Genomic DNA, 19,179 nt, shown 5'->3' with positions numbered 1-19,179 from the left:
AAATCCAGTGGAAGTGCCTGTTCTTTGGCTGGAAAGGAAAGGGGCTGATGATATTAATACCAGACTGTTTCCCTGAGAAAGAGAGGAAATGGATGATAGGTAGCCAGAAACCACTCACCTTTCAATCCCTTGTAAATCAATCCTTCTTCATACAGGGTCCTCAGAAACAAAAGCTTAAGCCATGCCTCTCCCCCCAAATCTTCTCCCCCATCCAGACCAGGAGCAATGCCAGTGGGTTGTTCCACTCAGCAACATCCCTACCTGCAATCCCTCTCAGAGTAAGCTCAGGATCTCTGATGCCATCATAAGGTCTGAGGAAAACAACAAAAATAACTCTTCATGGTATGATGTGATGTATTAGGGCCATGACCCAGTGCCTCCGCCAGGTTTCTGTCCCTCGGCCTTGAACAAATGTCTTCACTTTTCTGGAAAGGGCTTCGCCTCTTCCATTGTGAAATGGGTACAGTGCCTTCATAATCTCTAAGGTCTCCTGGGAGGCTAAAAAGTCTATACTTAAGATTTTAGACTTTAAGTGCACCAGAGAAAGAGCCATAATGAGGATCATGTCGTATGAGAAAATGTTGAAGACATGGAGCTTTCCAAGAGCGTGTTAAACAGAAAATTCGACATGCTGTCTAACATCACAGATTCTAAATGTTGAAGACCTTTCTTAGAGCCGTTTTCCAAAATCCTGATGTGCTTGAGAATCACTTGGGGATCTTTTAAAATGTAGACCTTAATTCAGTAGATGGGGTGGGGACTGCTTTGTACCCAGACTTTCTGTAATCTATGGTTCTCAGCTTTGACAGCACATCGGGATCACTTGAGGGGCTTTAAACAAATACTTAAACCCTCCAAGCCCCCAAACGAGATTCTGATTCATTCCTTCCCGAAACTCCCAGGTGAGTCTAACAGGCAGCGAAGTCTGAGAATCCCGGCCTTAGACCCGCGTTTCTCCAACTTCCGCGCGCATGAGCATCACCTGGAGGGCTTGTTAAAACAGAGCTCGCGGGGCCCCGCCCGTAGAGATCCTGACTCTACAGGTCTGGGATGAGGCCCCAGATTTTCACGTCTAACAGGTTCTCACGGGATGCTGACTCTCCTGGTCCGTGGCCTTGGGGTTCATCTCACTTGACAATGATGTTTCCCATGTGGGAAACCAAGAAGAAATGACTGTACCAGATTTCCCGACTCAGGTTCCTGGGCCATTTCCTCAGCCAATCCTTCCAAATTCCTCTCCTGCGTCCCGCCCTCATCCCCAGGTCCCTGCGAAGCCGCTCAACGCCAGACAGAGCCGGTTCTCCGGGGCTACAGAGTGGCGGATTTCCGAGTCATGGAAGTTCCCTGCAGAGGGGCGCGCACCTTGACGGGGCCCAAGCGAAGTCGGGAAGGCTGGCACCGCGGCTGCGGGACACGCTGCGCGCGCGGGACTCTCAGACGCTCCCAGCCGTTCCTTAGTTCTCCACTTTGTCGATCAGAGGAGGTGGCCTAGACTTGCGGGGAAAGGGTTGCCAAGACAGCCGGGGCCCTCCACTCCGGGCCCCTCGTGACCCGGCGCCTTAGCCGCGGCCCCGGCGGAAGAAAGGGATTGGTGCGCGGAGGGGCGGGTTCGGACGCAGAGACGATAAAGGCGCCGAGCACTGGGCGCGGGCTCGGGTTTCCGCTAGCCGCGCTGGGGTCTCGGGCCGCGCGCTGCTCCAGCTCCCATTCCCGCGCGGCAACGCAGCACCTCCGGGCGCCTCAGTCGGAAGGTAAGTGCGGAGCTCCGGGACGTTACCCCGGCCGCTGTCCCCGGGAGCAGATCCCCGTTTAGGAGCGGAAGCTGATGTCGCGGGCCCCCCTGGCCCCGGCGTGAGCGCGGTCTCCAGCCGTCGCCACGGAGCTGCGAGGCGCGGGGTCGGGGGCGCTGCTTCGGTCCACAGGAGGCGACACCCGGCCCCTTCCACTTTGCTAGGACACCCTCCAACAAGGAATAAGGATAGGCGCGGCCGTTCTCCTAAAACCGGTTTATCCAGTCATCTCCCGGAGAAGATGGGACCCTACACCCTTCCCACCGAGAGCCGGGCTCAGGCCCTGTGTCTTCTTGGGTTCCCTCTCCCGGGCGTCCTCCTCCCGCTCTGCAGAGCTAGACCTCTGAGACCCCCTGTATCTCCAACTTAGAGCTCTGGGGTATTCCCTAAACTTTTTCTGTCTTTCGGATCATCACCACGGTAAGTCCAGACTTGACCAGCTCGTTGGTGGAGTCTTTACATTGAGCAGTTTGCTAAGTGCTCTTCATAGATTGCTCTATTAAATGTTCTCAACAATCTAGAGGGGCAGTCCTATCATTATCCCCCAAGACTGAGGAACCTTGAGGTTTGGCAGAGAAGCGTACTCAGACTCACGCAGCGAGAGAGTGGCGGTGACCTGAGGCCCCTGGGCTTGTCGAGTTACCCGGTGAGGAGAGGCCGGGAGGAACCGCGCTGGAGCGGGGATGGTGGTGCGGAGAAGGTGCCCTCAGCGCGGCCACGGGGTTGCTTCCTGTTGGTCTTCTTGGGTATTTGATCGTACCTCTCGAGGGAGAGGTGTGGCGGTGGTGGAAGGAGGGTTTGAGACTCAGCGAATCCGGTTTCCTACCCCTCTTGGTGTTTAGTACTTGCCTGACCTTGGGCAGGGCAGTTCATCCTGCAAAAGGGAGAAAAGATCCCAGCTTCAGGAATACGGGAGGGTTCAGAAAAGCAGGCGTTTCACCCGTGCTCGGTAGTTAGGAAGTGCCTGATTTTTCCTTGGGCCAGTTCTATTAACAGTACACATTTATTTATTTTTTATTTTTTTAAAAAAGATTATTTATTTATTTATTTGACAGAGATCACAAGTAGGCAGAGAGGCAGGCAGGCAGAGAGAGAGGAGGAAGCACGCTCCCGAGCAGGGAGCCCGATGCGGGGCTCGATCCCAAGACCCTGAGTTCATGACCGGAGCCGAAGGCAGAGGCTTTAACTCACTGAGCCACCCTGGCGCCCCAAGAGTACACATTTACTATGTAATGAACCGGAAGATTTGAAGGAGAGACTGCCTTGCAAATGCGTTTTGTAAGGGTTATTGGTCCTTAAAGCAGACTAAGAGGTGGGAGAACCCGTGGGCTTGGGGTGTGGGGCGGGGCGGGATGGGGGCGGTGAACAGAGGGCGGGAATCAGCAGCTTAGTGTGGGAGGGTCTGATGCCAGGAAATCATCAACTAGGCAAATGGCACCCCTTTCCTGAAAGCAGTTTTACAGAGTGCAGGGTAGGAAGCCCCACTTTGAGGGGTAGGGAATTAAGGTTGAGAGCAACCGACTCCTCCTGGAGACCCCTGAGACTGGAAGAAGAGATGAACAAGAACAGGTTTCAGCAGGTTTATGAGCAGAGGGGGAAGAACAGGTTGGGGAGTTAAGTGGGATAAGGGCTTGGGAGTTTGAATGAGACTAGGGTTTGGTAGGCACCAGCTGGACTCTTAGGCTTCTGGAGACAGCACTGATCTCTGTTGGGTGAATTTCCTAGCTCCTCAGCAATATATGTATGTGCAGACCATTCACTGGGGCTCTGGAGACTTTTTTTAAAAACATGAGTTTACATGTTTTATTTGAAATTGTGGTTGCAGTCACATAATGTAAAATTTACCATGTTAACCATTTTTAACACTCAAGTGTACTCAATTGAACACTCCAGTAGTGTTAAGTATGTTCACGTTACTGTGCAACAGATCTGTAAAACTTTCTCATCTTACAAAACTGAAGTTGTATGCCAATGAATGAAACACTGATAGTCCTTCTGCGTTATCCCCCACCTCTTGGCAGGTGCCTTTCTACTTCCTTTTTCTATGATTTTCATCACCTTGGATACCTTATATAACTAACTCATAAGAGTGGAGTCTTATGGTGTTTGGCCATTGGTAACTGGCTTATTTCACTTGGCATGTGGTAGCCTGTGGCAGGATATCCTTCTTCAAGGCTGAATAATATACTGTTGTGTGTATACACCACATTTTTTTTTATCCATTCATCTGTCAGTGCTGGATACTTCTACTTTTCATTCTTTAGTGCCAGAGATATTAATACATTCTTATTTACTGTCTCCATGGCAAGAATTATTAGACCTGGATTTTGGGGAGATTACAAACCAGTAAGAACATTAAGGGAAATTGATGGTGTGCCATCAGGGAAAAGGCCTATTTTGTTGGCCTTAAATATTTCAAATTGGAGTTTCTTTTAATATTCCTGAAACAGAAGGAGGCGAGGTGAGGGCGGTCGCCGCCAGGGTCCGAGTGTCCTGCCTTGTCTCCTTCAGCATGACCCACTGACTCCACAGCAAATCTCTGAGTAATGAAGAAAATTCAAAACTGTTTGGGAAATGCAACAATCCACAAGGCCATGGGCACAATTATAAAATTGTGATGGCAGTGCATGGAGAGATTGATCCTGTTACAGGGATGGTTATGAATTTGGCCGACCTCAAAGAGTATATGGAGGAGGCAATTATGAAGCCCCTCGATCATAAGAATCTGGATCTGGATGTGCCATACTTTGCAGATGTTGTAAGCAGGTCAGAAAATGTAGCTGTGTATATCTGGGAAAGCTTCCAGAAATTTCTTCTTCTGGGAGTTCTTTATAAAGTAAAAGTGTATGAAACTGACAATAATATTGTTGAATATTGTTGTCTATAAAGGAGGATAGCTTTTAGGAGTTAATACTGTAGAAAGACTAATTTCTTTCCATATTCGAAAAAGGTCTTTATCCTCTTGGACTATTAAGAAATCATCACATACTTGTTATGCCTCCCCATTGTGTCCGGAGTGACTGGTTGATTGAAATTGTTGTGTGTAAGATGTGTTGTGAATTCAAATCTGTCTTAAAACATCCTGAGTGACATTTAGAGAGTTCTTTATTTATAGATTAAAAATCACTTCATTTTCAGTAAAATGTTGTGTTGTGAAATTTAAAAGTAAAATAAACCCATTTTTGTTTTTCCATTAAAAAAAAAAATCCCGAAACAGAATTATTTATCTTTGGAGCAGTCACAGTTGAAATAAGTTTCTCCCCTAAGAAACCAAAGTAATTTTTTCTGCAAACAGGGGCATTCTGTTTTAGTGTATGTGTGTATGGTGTAGACAAACCCTTGTTATTTCCTGTTTTCTCCTTCTGGTCTGTTCCACACTGTTTGGTGAGTACTGACATACATCAGTTACTGGTAGGAATTTCTCATAAGAGCTCACAACTCACGAGAGAGATAGCCATATTGTCTCCTGGCACCTAAGACTAATGTTTCCAGGGGCGCCTGCGTGGCTCAGTGGGTTAAGCCTCTGACTTTGGCTCTGGTCGTGATCCCTGGGTCTTGGGATGGGGCCCCGCATCGGGCTCTCTGCTCAGCACGGAGCCTGCTTCCTCCTCTCTCTCTGTCTGCCTCTCTGCCTATTTGTGACCTCTCTGTCAAATAAATAAAATCTTAAAAAAAAAAAAAAAAAGACTAATGTTTCCAAAACCTAACTCTGTCTTCTCATCTGACCTACTTCCCCAGGGAGCCCATTCTTACAGCAGCATCCATTAGAGACCTCAGTATTAACCTCCTTGATTCCTTATTTAGCTCTATAATATCCATACAATGACCAAAGGTACTTGAGCTCTGAGTCTTCATCTCTATCAGTCCCACCCTCTTCATAATGTCACTGCTGTCTTAGAGTTCTGTGGTTCATGCAGAGAAGTAAATGCCAGGAGAATGATGGGAGAAGTGGTATAATAACTACCCTGGAGAGTCCTGGGTCAGGGAGGCACTCCATTATCTCTGGGGAAGAGTTTGTTGAATTGTTTCTTCATCCCTGTGCAGTTAAAATAAAGTGCTTGGGAGAGAAAGTCTGTGGACTATAATCAAATCTTTAAAGAGGGACTGAGAATCTTTGATGATTTCCCTATATAAATTTAATAGCTAGGTTGGCAAAGCAAATTTTATTTTAGAACAGCTCTTCTCAAAATATAATCTAGGGAATCCTGGGCTTCCCAGAGACCTTTTGTAGGGTTCTAGAAGTCAAAACATACTTCATAGTCTTGATTTGAAAAATTTTCTAAATTTTTAAATGATATAAAATTATTCTAAAGTGAAAGGATATTTATCTATTTTTGTATTGTTGGCTAAACAGGGGGATACTAGATAACTTGATTTTTCTACTCAGAACTATACCATCCATGTCTATAAGTGCTGAAAAAAATGAAACGATCTATCGGAGTTTCCTGAATAATGAAAGGGAGGAATTTACTCCAGAGAGCTAAATAAGACCTAAAAATGTGACAGATTTCATCAGTTTTATAGTTGTTAGACATTTACATTCTGTGTCTTACACTGTGGAAAGTTTTTGTATAATATTACGGTGCCAGTAGCATTCTTTTGAGAACAACCATTCAGAGTCCTCTAAAGAAAAATGAACTGAATGACTTAAGTGTAGATATGATGAGCTCTTGAAAAGCCAAAAATGATTTGTTATAGCTTTCCAAACTAGCAGTGAAAAAGCTATTGAAGCACCTAGCAGGATAGGTTATCAAATTGCAGTGGCTGGAGAAACACAGGAAAGCCTTGTTTGGATGAAAAAGCATTGAAGGAAATCCTAGTCCTGTCACCTTCTAATAATAGAAAAACTTGTCAAATTAAAATTTTAGCTGCAAACATGAAGACTGTGTTAGTATCTTAACAGAAGTGTATTCTGCCTTACAAATGGGAAAATTTGCAGTCGTGGCTGGATTTGTCATTTTGTTTGTGTTCATCTGGTGTCAGCACCAAACCAATCATTAGTATCTTTTTGGTGACTGCTTGGCAGCAAAAGCGATTGGTGCCAAAGTATTTGGTGTAGGATAGCTTTTTCGAGAAGTTTACCAGATTTACTTAAGAATGCCTTTTAGGGGCACCTGGGTGGCTCAGTGGTTAAGCCTCTGCCTTCAGCTCAGGTCATGATCTCAGGGTCCTGGGATCGAGTCCCACATTGGGCTTTCTGCTCTGCAGGGAGCCTGCTTCCTCCTCTCTCTCTCTCTGCTTGCCTGTCTGCCCACTTGTGATCTCTCTCTGTCAGATAAATAAAATCTTAAAAAAAAAAAAAAAGAATGCCTTTTATATGACAGTAAAAATGTTAAGTAGTATTAAGTCTTGACCCTTCGGGACCTATCTTTTTAGTATGTCATGTGTTAAAGGGATACACTTGTTCTGTGTTGAGGTGTGATGGCTGTCTTGAGGTAAAGCAATTGACAGCCTGGAATTTCTGACAATGATGGCAAGAAAAATGAAAGACACAGTGAGGAAGAAATTGGAGAGCCGTCCGCGTGTTAGATAAAGATGGCCGCGGCTGTGAGAGTGTAGGCCTTCGCCATGTGATGCCAGACCTGAGAGAGAAGCGAGCAGATGCCAAGGTTGAAGTGGGCAGGGAAGCAGATTTTCACAGTGACAGACACGTGAACTATGAGGAGTTTGTACTCAGGATGACAGCAATGTGCAGGTGTTGTACAGAATGTGTTCAGTGTCTTGTACCAAATTATTTATCTGCCTCTTCTTTGTAACTTATCTGTAAAAGGTTTCTGCCTTGCTGTCCAGAAACATGCAGGGATGTGATTAGGACCTCATTCCTCCCTATTTTCTTCCCTTATCTTACTGTCGTTGTCCTGAAACCCTCCTTGAGAAGACCAATCCAGTTACATGGTGCACATGGCTTCCTCTGGGTAAAGCTCAGTCCTTCTGCACACCTCAGCGGAGACGGAGTGGTCAGATGAGGGAAGATTTGGGTTGTACCTTTGTTTTAAGCAGTTTTTGAGAGGAAGTGTCGGCATGTTGTAGAAGCAAGGAGCCATACATAACTCCTCCGTGGAGTATGGACTGTCAGCAATATGTGGTTCAGAGTTGCACTGTTGCACAACGGGTATATGCTCCATGTACTCACTCACACATTATTTTTTTTGGGTACTGCTGGTCCTGTACTAGGACATTTTCTTTTGTTGTTACTTGCTTTTTAAACTTTGTTTAGCCAGTTAAAGAAAATTTGCTTATGGCACAATTGGCGTCAAATCCATTCCAAGTTATGTACTTGTTTTCCAATTAAAAAATTACACTTTACTCCATCCCCTCCCCCACTCTCCCCCCCAAAAAAAGAATCAGAGTTCTTACCTGGGTCTTGGGTGACAATGATGGCTGAAAGGATGATTTCCCCAAAGGTCTTATGAGGGACACTTGGGTCTTTCCTATGATGTGGTCCAGAGTGGCGGCCCCTTTTCCAGGCCTGACCCCCCACAGCAAGCCAGAGACGCTCCAGCAGAAGGCTCTCTTCTGCTTGTTTGGCAAAGTTAGCTGAGAGGGAAGGATGTAGGGGCTTTGAATGCTGTGTATTAGTCTTCTCTCCTCAAAGTACGGAGTTGAATGTGGGAGAAGGCTAAGTTCAGATCTTAAAGGGTCTTCAACTATAGTTTACAAAGATAAGATGGTTAGATCTGGTGATCTCGTTGGAAGGGGGTGGGTCACTGGAGTTAGCTCTGAAGTTTCCTCTGCCAGCTCTGTTGCAAATCTTACTGTGGAAGCCACAGGGCCATGGGCAGAGTGCAGGAGGCCTGACTTTAGAGGGTGGGAAGCATCAGAGCCCACTGTGTGGCTCTGATTTACTCTTGGGACACACTTGCCTGGGTGCTGGGGCAGGAGTTGGGGGGGTGGTGTGTGTGTGTGTGAAAGCCCTGCTTGTACCTCCAGTCGCAAGCCTTGTGCAATTGGACCGTCTTGACCTCTTAAGGCCAGAACTGATGTCATGGTCTGTAACCAATAAAACTGGTGAGGAAGAGGAGGGGGACTAAGATGTTCATGGTCTGGAAGGAAAGGAGAAAACAACTCTTCCAGATGATCCTTTTGAAAGGAGAGGGCAGCAAAACAAAGGGGTCACAGCTTACCGAATGTCACCGAGGACCTTTTTCTCTTAACCATCTGCTTTTCTAGTCTGGTTCACTCTAAGGATAATATCTGAGTGTTTGCACAAGATGGAAAAGGCACTAAGTTATTTAATCTAGGACCTGTCTGTGCCTTTCGATGGTGCGTGGACAGACTGTGACCAGCTGTAAGGATGTGAAGGCTTTGTTGGGATGCACTGACTTGGTGTTTCCAGGTCCATGCACGGTCCCCTCCACGGTAACCATTAGATGCAGATGATGTCCGCATTGTGCAGTGTCAGTTCTAAATCTCTGCCCGGCTTTTGTCTGCCCGCCGGGTTTGATCCCCTTTTCACAGAGCCCAGCTCACACAGGAGGCTCTTGACAGGCTTCCCGTTGGCCCACTCAGCAGTCTCTTTAGTTCAGTTCGGGAGTCCAATCCGCGTTGTGCCCGTGAGCTTGTGTTCAGAGGGGTCGGGAGCATAAAAGGTTGTGTAATGAACTCTGCTCCTTTTTTATTGCAGGGTGTTTGCAGGGAAATCCTGGTCACTAAGATGCTGCGGCAGGTTGTGGGCCAGATACTGGGGAGCCCAGCCTATGGCTGCTGGACAGCTGCCCCGCCGCTCAGGTTTCTGGGCACCTCCCCTCGGCAGATTCCAGCAGATAACAACTTTCACTCTGCCTCCTTCTCTGGAACAGACCAGCCACGTGTCCTAATTACAGGTTGGGCTTTTTTTTTTTTTTCCACATTTGCAACTTGATGATAATTCTTCTTCTTCTTCTCCTCCTCCTCCTCCTCCTTCTCCTTCTTCTCCTTCCTTTCTTTTCCTGTGCTGTTTCTGGATGGCTTTGGAAGGGCTACCATGCCACCAGCTAACATGTATTCATCAGAAATAACCTTTTCCACGATTGGCTTCCTCCAGAATGGCAAGCCCAAAATCCTTATTCTGTCACTGTTGCCAGTGCTTTCTTTTTATGTTATAATTTTTTATTGTCTGAAGGTTGGCTCTAGGAAACAGGGGGCCAGGAAGCTGCTGTGTGGCTGAGATCACCTGGGGGCGAGGGCTGCCCGGGGAGCAAATGCGCAGGGGCTACGGTGTGGTGGTGCCTCGGGTGCATCTTTTCTTGGCTGACCTCCTCAACCCAAACTCCACATCATCCATGCCCCGCAGCTATTGCATGTTTGTGTGTGGGAGACAGAAGAATCATGTTAGGGCCTGCCCAAGGAACCCATCCCCCCATCTTGGAATGTCGTTAATCTCACCATCACCAGACTTGCTCCCTGTGCTCCTCACCTCCTGTCCACCCAGCCCCTGATGCTATGCCCTCCTCGCTCCAGGCTTCACCTGGCACTCCAGGTCCTTCCAGCCAACACAAGCCCACCTCTGATGTGATGGACACACTTTATTTCCTTCTTCCCACCATCCCCTTGGCTTCTTAATTCCTCACAGTGTGTGTGTTTCTTTCACTTCTGTGTCCCCGTCTCTGGCTGGAAATGGACTTCAGGTGTAGTCACTTCCCCTCTATACTGTCCTCCCTGGTTTGCTCCACTTACCTGGTGCTGGTTTGCTCCCTCCCTCCTCCACCAACAGAGCATCTTCTAGAACCTGGTGGTGGTGTCAGTGGGCCTGATTCCAGTCCCATGGTAACAAGCGCTTACAGGAAATCCCACTTTCTGTATCTCCCTGCCTTGTTTACCTCTCTCAGATGAAATTTGCAGTTTCATTCCCCCAGCTGTACTCACAACCTCCAGCTCACCCATTTCAATCAGCGGCATTTTTTTTTAAAGATTTTATTTACTAAAAAAAAAAAAAAAAAAGATTTTATTTATTTGTCAGAGAGAGAGAGCGCGCGCGTGCGTGAGAGAGAGAGAGTGCACAAGCAGGGGGTGGGACAAAGGAGAGAAAGAAGCAAGCTCCCTGCTGAGCAGGCAGCCCAATGGGGTGTGGGGCTTGATCCCAGGACCCTGGGATTATGACTTTAGCCAAAGGCAGACGCTTAACCAACTAAGCCAACCAGGCATCCCTCTCAGCGGCATTTTTTTTTAAAGGTTTTATTAATTTATTTGACAGATGGAGATCACAAGTAAGCAGAGAGGCAGGCAGAGAGAGAGAGAGGTGGAAGCAGGCTCCCTGCTGAGCAGAGAGCCCGATGTGGGGCTTGATCCCAGGACCCTGAGATCATGACCTGAGCCTAAGGCAGAGGCTTAACCCACTGAGCCACCCAGGTGCCTCACTCAGCGTTTTTGAGCTTCTAAATTAGGAAGCTCTAATTTTAATTTTTAAAAATTAAAAAAAAAAATTAGTTTTCTTCATGGCTCCTTGTCAGTTCAGTTGTCTTCCCTTTTCTCGGATGACTTCCTGGTTTGTCCCCCTTTTCCCCTCTTGTACCCCAGCCCAGTCCTAATGGGGGATGGGCTTCTTGATACTCCGACCAGAGGTTGATCTCAAATTTTCTGTTTGGCTTTTGAGTGTTTTGGCTCCTGTTGCACTCAAGCTTCAGAGCCCATCAAATAATGAGGGCAGGTCTGAGCGGGAATTCCTGGCTTAAGGGGCTAGGAGGTTGTCCGGCTTTCTTGTGATTTTTTTTTCTCTTCTTGCGCCATTGCTTCCTGTCAGCCACCCAGTGCTAGAAAGAGTTTTGTCTCTGCAACTAATATTACCTGCATCAATCTCTGTTCTTGTGTAGAGGATGTAACTTAGTTTTATCAGGTCAGAGTAGGGCCTTCCCTAATAAGCTGAGATTGCCCTACAGTCTTATTCTGTTACTATGTTCTGGGAATAAATGAACTGGTAAGATATGAATTAAAGTTCCACTTTTTTCTTCTTCATCTAGGGGGTCTTGGCCAGCTTGGAGTAGGGCTTGCTAACTTTTTGAGGTAAGAGCCCAAAAAGCTGAAATTGAAAATCTGAGTTCTTTAGTATGTACAGCTTGTCTTTGGCAACATGTAATCGTTTTATTTTGTTCTTAATATCATAGACATGTAGCAGGTCTGTGGCTCATCGTCTCCCCCACTGGTCCTTTGCCCTATTTGAAAGCACATTTTCATTGGGCCAGTTATATCCTAGATGTACCAAGTCACATGTTTTGCTCTTCCCTACAGGAAACGATTTGGGAAGGACAATGTGATTTTGTCTGACATAAGGAAACCCCCCGATCACATCTTCCACAGCGGTAAGAGATCAAGATGCCTTGTTTTTGTTTCATCTTTGATTTTCAAAATGTAGTTAGAGAGGCGGCTCATGGGATCAGTGTGTACAACAGCTCATAACCAGGCTTGTGATGAAAAGAAAGGTGTTATTGAGGCTCAATTGTGTGACTTTTAAAAATTCCCTATTTGGGGGCACCTGGGTGGCTCAGTGGGTTAAGTGCCCAATTCCTGATTTCAGCCCCAGTCACGATATCAGCGTCGTAAGATTGAGCCGCACGTCTGGCTCCATGTTGGGCGTGGAGCTGACTTGGGATTCTCTCTCTCCCTTTCATTCTGTGCCTCACCCCCCAACTCACTGTCTCTTTAAAAAAAAAAAAACAACCCACATTCCTAATTTGATCCCTCGTAGTTCTGTGAAATGTCTTGCAGTTAATGCTGCTGCTTGTTAAGAGTTACAAGAACTGGAGAACTCTTTCAAACTTGAAGTAAAGTTTGGGGATGATATCTTTGTGCGTTATTTGGGATAGTATCTTTGGAATAAAAACTTTGATTCCTGCCTTTTTGAGTCTTTAATTTCTTTGCTCGGAGGGAAAACAAAAATCAAGTTCTGTAATGAGAAAAAAAAGAACTTTAAAACTTTGGAGAAATTAATCCTCCTATTTCAACATAGATTTGCTCTTTAAAAAAAGAAGAAAAAGATGATGATGATGATTTATTTATTTATTTTAGCAAGAGGGAGAGAGAGAGAGAGAGAGAGAATCCCAACAGAGTCAGACTCTCCGTGCTAAGCACAGAGCCGAACACGGGGCTTGATCTCACAACCCTAAGATCATGACCTGAGGTGAAATCAAGAGTTGGGCCCCAACATAAATTTGCTCTGAAACTGCTGTGCACACACACAAACACTGCAAAGTCCTCAAGTTCTCTCTTACCTTAGAAACATGTTTGTAAGGTCTCCAGGTCCTTCCTGGTACTTTGCTGTAAGCAGGGGAAGTTGCCACGGAACCAGCCTGGCTCTCCCTAGCTCATGCCTGTGGTTCTTCTACACCAAGTTGTATGTTCTTTTAAAAACCCACTTCTCTAGCCTTTTCAAAATGGGTAACTTTTTGGCAGAGTGAAATTACTGTGCCTGTAGGGGGGCTATTAACAGCACCAACTTGGGAGCCAGATACCTGGTTATGACATCCCCCCTCCCCGGTTCTCCCACTCACTCTGATCCTGGCTAGTTCTTCTCTGTGCCTCAGTTTCCCTCCCGGTCAGATATATCTCCCTGAAAGGCTGTATGAGAGCTAAGTATACAGAAAGGCCTTGGACAGCATGTGGCAAGTTTAAGTCCTTCATGAGCGCGAGCTACTTTTACCTGGGGGGTGGCTGGGGTTTGTTCTTCTGTAAGCAAAATGCTGCACAGCGTCCAATGATCCAGCCATCCAGTTGACCCTAATGGAATTCACGAGCCAACTGGGGTCGGGGGGAAGGTCCCTTTGGCTTTTTAAACCCCTAACTTGTGCTTCTCTGGTTTTGTTGTGTTCCTTGTAGGCCCGTTTATTTATTCCGACATTCTGGATTACAAGAATCTTCGGGAGATCGTGGTAAACAACCGCATCACCTGGTTGTTTCATTATAGTGCTCTGCTCAGTGCCGTCGGGGAAGCGAACGTGTCCTTGGCCAGGGCCGTCAATATCACCGGTAAGTTTCTGGGTCTTGCCCAGGATGGCTGATTTGCCAGCTCTTCCAGTTCTTCTGCAGGAGATTTTTGAGATGGTGGTCGTCATGTCTGTTCCTTGCAGGATTGCATAACGTCCTGGATGTCGCCGCAGAGCACAGTTTGCGATTGTTTGTGCCTAGCACAATCGGAGCTTTTGGACCTACTTCTCCCCGGAATCCAACTCCCGATCTCTGTGTGCAGAGGCCCAGGACCATCTACGGGGTGTCCAAGGTCCACGCCGAGCTCATGGGAGAAGTAAGCCTTGCTTGGCAAGATGACTCAGCGTTGCCTTTTCTGTTCTCTTTGCCTCATACACTTGCCCTTGGAGGGGACGTTTACCTCTACCCCCATCCCCAGCCCAGCCCCCAGAAGTGCTCCCAAACTGATTGTGTTTGCCAAGTGGCAGGAACTGAATGCTCCGAAAGAGCTCCTTAGCCCTTGGCCATGTATAACACACAGCACTTCCCAGAGGCCCCTCGATGGCACCCTCTTCTTCATTTGCTGTCTGTCTTACTGGTACTGCTCCGTTCTGTCAGGCTCCCAGTATTGGCAGTAATGGGAGGTGATTTTTGAACATTGTGTTATGGAGAAGGTCAAAGGAGTTTTGGTTTATTTGTTTTTTTTTTTTTTTTTAAATATTCTTTGTCTTTAAAACTCTGTGGTAACGGAAGCCTGGGTGACTCAGTTGGTTAAGCCTCTGCCTTTGGCTCAGGTCATGATCCCAGGCTCCTGGGATCAAATCCCACATTGGGCTCCCTACTCAGTGGGGAGCCGGCTTCTCCTCTCCTGCTCCCCCTGCTCATGCTCTCTCTCTCTTTCATTCTCTCTCTCTCAAATAAAATAAAATTTAAAAACTTAAAAAAAAAAAAAAAACTCTAGGACAAGTGTGAGTGGTGTCTGCTCCCTTAGCTGAGGTATCAGGCATTGCCCTCCTCCCCCACAGTCCTCCCCTGAGCTCTGTGGCATTCTGCACTACAGGAACACGCTCCTGGAGGATTGTTTGGGGGTGTCGAGCAGTGACTCTCTTCCAAAGAAAGACTGAAAATCAGCACAGGCTGATTTATTATTGACCGCGTTGATATGTCACCAGAGTGATTTTTTGAACGTGAAAGTGGAAGTTACTTGTTAAAGAAAAGTGAGTGGCCCTCAGAAATTCTAGTCTCGCTTCCTTTAGGAATATTTCAATAGAACTGCATGGAAAGATACTCTGCTCCATCCCCCACCCCGCAGCAAAGAGCTCTTCTTCTCTTTGCATTGCTCTGTCTGGTTTAAAGCATTTGTTTTAAAATTGCCTTTCTCTTTTTTGTAGTATTACCATTACCGGTATGGGTTAGATTTCCGATGCTTGAGATATCCTGGAATTATTTCGGCGGACTCCCAGCCTGGAGGAGGAACAACTGGTAAGTGCTGTTTTCCGTTTTTACCCTAAGTAAGATAGGCTTTCTACGTGCAGTGAAGAGCGGCAAGGGACCAGCTATCTTTTTAGCTGTGTGCTGACCCCGAGTTTCTGTGCCCTCTCTGGCAAGTGCATCTGAGAAGCTCATGGAATCCCATTGACTTGAACATGTTAAGGGCAGCTCGTGCTGGTGCTGCAAATCCAGCCGGGGATTAGCCATCCCCAGTGCTAGAATCAAACAGGTAACATTCGAGAACAAATTTGTCATTTTGAATTTATAATGTAGGAGAACACCAAATAGGAAATAGCCTCTTTCTTTGAATCCAGCCTTCGTTTCTTAATGCAGAGAATTCCGTGAAAATGGACTATATGTATGCGTTGCATGTTGTTAAAGGAGCATAAGTGTTGTTGTTGTCATTTTTATTGTTATGAGTTTGAACTCAAGCATGCGTTATGTTCAGTAACTCCCATATTAGAAATCCTTCCCATATGAGGGGCTCTGAGATATAATATAAAAGCTAAACCTTGGGACACCTGGGTGGCTCAGTCTGTTAAGCGTCTGCCTTATGCTCAGGTTATGATCCTAAGGTCCTGGGATCGAGTACCACGCTGGGCTTCTTTCTCAGTGGGAAGCCTGTTTCTCCCTCTACCTGCTGCTCCCCCTGCTTGTGCTTGCTTGCTCTTTCTTTCTCTGACAAATAAATGAATAAAATCTTAAAAAAAAAAATCTAAACCTTGGCAAAATCTGAGAGATTTTAAATTTATTTTATTTACTTATTTATTTATTTATTTGAAAGAGAGAGAGCACAAGCAGGAGGAGCGGCAGGCAGAGGGAGAAACAGGTTCCCCGCTGAGCAAAGAGCCCTATGTTGGACTTGATCCCAGGACCCTTATGACCGACCTCAGCTGAAGATAGATGCTTAACCAACTGAGCCACCCAGGCATCCCCAAATCTGAGGGATTTTAAAGGAGATTTTTGTTGGGGTTACTTTTTAAAAAGCTTTTTGCCTTAATACAATACTCTCCAATTATGCACTGGGAATCCCTCAGGATCTTTGTTTTTTTCCAAGGGGTCCAAGAGGTCAAAACTCTTTCTGTATCAGTATGAAGCTGTCATTTGCCTTCTTTTCATTCTCCTTTACAAGTGCACTGTGGAGTTTTCCAGAGACTGTGTGATGTGTGACGGCCTAGTGGGCTGAACACACAAGGAAACCGGAGACTCCAGCTTTCTGTTACCGAGCCAGCAACGAGACATGGTCAAAATGTAAAACACGCCATTCTTTTCACTAAGCCTTCTTTTGTTTGGAAAATACATTCTTCTTCATATACAATATCATACATATGACTACGTGATGGGTTTATTATTATCATTTTAAGATGTAGCAGTATTTTTTTAAATGCTCTGTTACTTTCTGGCATAGTAGATATTGATGTAACCCACACTCCTAAGACCCCTTTGGGGGTCCTCGGTGATGATGAGGAGCATAAAGAGCCTAAGGTTTTTGAAAACCACTGACCTAACGCATTCATCATTTTGTTATAAGACGACTCACAAACAGGATTCTCTTTCAGATTATGCAGTCCAGATCTTCCACGATGCCCTAAAGAATGGCAAATTTCAGTGCAACCTGAAACCCAGCACGAGGCTCCCAATGATGTATATTGATGACTGCCTCAGGGCCACCCTGGAAGTCATGGAGGCCCCGGCAGAGTCCCTCTCCATGAGGACCTACAATGTCAATGCCATGAGCTTCACCCCTGAGGACCTGGCCCAGGAGGTTCTCAAGCACATACCAGAATTCCAGATCACGTACAACGTGGATTCTGTTCGACAGGCCATCGGTGGGTACATCATTGCAACTCCCCTCAAAATCCAAGTGAAGCTTCAATTGGCACTGTGAGTCCCTTGAGGACATAAAGCATGGAGAATAAGGAGGTTCTGGACACATTCTGAAGAAGAAGCTGTTGTTGAGACAACAGATGCTGCAGTTTGGGGCACTGATATCTAAAGTGGGTGGAATCATCCTATTCCAAATAAATAGCTTGTCAGCATTTCACCATTTTATTGTTGAAACATAAAACCAGACAACAGCATAAGAAAACGTCTGTGGGTTTTCTGATGCTGTGATTGCCACTATGGCTTTGAGCACTGCTGGAGTAGAAGATCGCTGCCCTACAAGTCCATGGGAGATTTTAATAGTGAGTCACAATCCTCAGTGCCTGATTATGGGCATGTAATAGAATCTTCTGATCTAAGAGGGTGGCTATGTATGTGCATAATGGCCACTCTGGTCTCCTTGGAGGAGGAATTTCGGAGGGTGAATTTCTTTTGTGGCATTTTGTATGGTAGACCTTTATATAAAATGTGCTAGACATTTTTGCAAGTCCACAGCCTGAGTAATTTAAGCTTCTCTTCCATGTCTTTTCCTAGCGGATAGTTGGCCGATGAATTTTGATGACAGCAATGCTCGGAAGGACTGGGGGTGGAAACACGAATTTGATCTTCCAGAGTTGGTGACAACGATGTTGAACTTCCATGGTTCTGATACTAGAGTTGCCCATGCTAACTGAGGGAATTGGAAAGGAGAGCTCACGTGTCCCAGACCGCTGTCCAAGGAAAACCATAATGACCCCGAGGAAACTAGATTATCTGGAATGGAAGGACTAATTGGATGAGATTTTGGCAGCTCATATTGAACTGCCGGATTGGAAAATCAGGTTGGCTTTTGCATTTTCAAAATGCTGTAGGCTTGGTGGTAGGACTTCTAAACCTTTGCTATTTGCCTAAACTTGCCCAAACACACATATCACAGAACGAAGACTTCAGTCAGAATAATTGCCATTTCCTTAATTCAGATGAATTAAGCATTTTGGGGAAGGTGGATATATGTGATGTTTGTCTTGAATTAAATTTAATTTAAATATCACTCCTAAGACTCCCATTATTCTCGTGACTAGATACCAAAGATTACATTTTAAAGACTATCAAAGATGATCTCCTAATTTAAATACTGTCCCATCAGAACATAAATGTTTGCTGTATAATCCCATGTTCATAATGATCAAGAGATCTTAACATTTTTTCAAAAATTATTACTTGTAATTTACTTTTCTGTAAAAAGATAGAAAATGAAGAATATCAAAAACAATCTGGCTAGTAATGGGGAGCACCTCTTATTTGGATTACCTTCCTGTTGGTGAGCTGAGTCTTGATTATCAGGATGTTAATTCTCTTCCCTGGCCATGTCTGACTCCTGGAAGAGCTTATGTAAATATGCAGGTGTCTGGGCTCCTCCCTTTCAAGTTGACTCAACAGATGGGGATGAGAATCTCCAAATGCCACCTGGTTATTCTGTTCCAGCCACGGCCCACTGGAACAGGTTCCAAACTATGGAACAGGTCCATAGTTTTCTAAAGAGAACTTTTCTTGCTGCAGCCTTTTTTTTTAAATATATACTCTTAGACTGAACTTTAAGGAAAGCTGCTCTAAACCCTTCTGAAGCAATTCCTATATAAGTATATAGAGATTTACTTTCTTCTAGCCACCTCCGAAGACCTGTGAAATCATTAGAGTGGAACTGCTCACGGGCATATTGGACAAAGTTAATCATGGACCAAAAGGCATTTCTATTATGTGATTAATGACAGGCTTCTATGTTTGGGATTTTTAACTGCAGGGTGGAAACATGACCTTTTTTGGAGGTTTAACTGGATTTAAAGTCTATTTAACTTTTGGGGCACCTGGGTGGCTCAGTTGGTTAAGAGTCCAAGTCTTGATTCAGGATCATCATTGAGTTCAAACCCCACACTGGGCTCCATGCTGGGTGTTGTACCTACATTTAAAAAAAAAAAAAATCTATTTAACTTTTAACTGGAGAACTTTTTTTTTTTTAAGATTTTATTTATTCATTTGACAGAGAGAGAGATCACAAGTAGGCAGAGAGGCAGGCAGAGAGAGAAGGGGAAGCAGGCTCCCCGCCGAGCAGAGAGCCCGATGCGGGGCTCGATCCCAGGACCCTGAGATCATGACCTGAGCC

General features: G+C 45.7%; 1 protein-coding gene across 1 annotated transcript; it reads left to right on the top strand.

The window, feature by feature from the left end:
* The first annotated feature begins 1,612 nt into the window (after positions 1-1,612).
* On the top strand, positions 1,613-18,944 carry LOC125092934 (L-threonine 3-dehydrogenase, mitochondrial). Its single transcript, XM_047717455.1, has 9 exons — positions 1,613-1,751; positions 9,415-9,613; positions 11,726-11,768; positions 11,994-12,064; positions 13,578-13,727; positions 13,829-14,001; positions 15,056-15,146; positions 16,715-16,984; positions 17,574-18,944. The coding sequence occupies exons 2-9, from the start codon at positions 9,445-9,447 to the stop codon at positions 17,711-17,713; spliced, it is 1,107 nt and encodes a 368-aa protein (XP_047573411.1). The 5' UTR covers positions 1,613-1,751; positions 9,415-9,444; the 3' UTR covers positions 17,714-18,944.
* The last annotated feature ends 235 nt before the right edge of the window (positions 18,945-19,179 follow it).

Source organism: Lutra lutra, chromosome 2, assembly GCF_902655055.1.
Source record: "Lutra lutra chromosome 2, mLutLut1.2, whole genome shotgun sequence".
Taxonomy (NCBI): domain Eukaryota; kingdom Metazoa; phylum Chordata; class Mammalia; order Carnivora; family Mustelidae; genus Lutra; species Lutra lutra.
This window is presented reverse-complemented; position numbering and strand designations above follow the sequence as displayed.

Coding starts and splice junctions, on each gene's coding strand:
- LOC125092934 (XM_047717455.1), top strand. CDS start 9,445: ATGCTGCGGCAGGTTGTGGGCCAGATACTGGGGAGCCCAGCCTATGGC. Junction 9,614..11,725: donor GCCACGTGTCCTAATTACAG/GTTGGGCTTTTT, acceptor TTCTTCATCTAG/GGGGTCTTGGCCAGCTTGGA. Junction 14,002..15,055: donor ACGCCGAGCTCATGGGAGAA/GTAAGCCTTGCT, acceptor TCTTTTTTGTAG/TATTACCATTACCGGTATGG.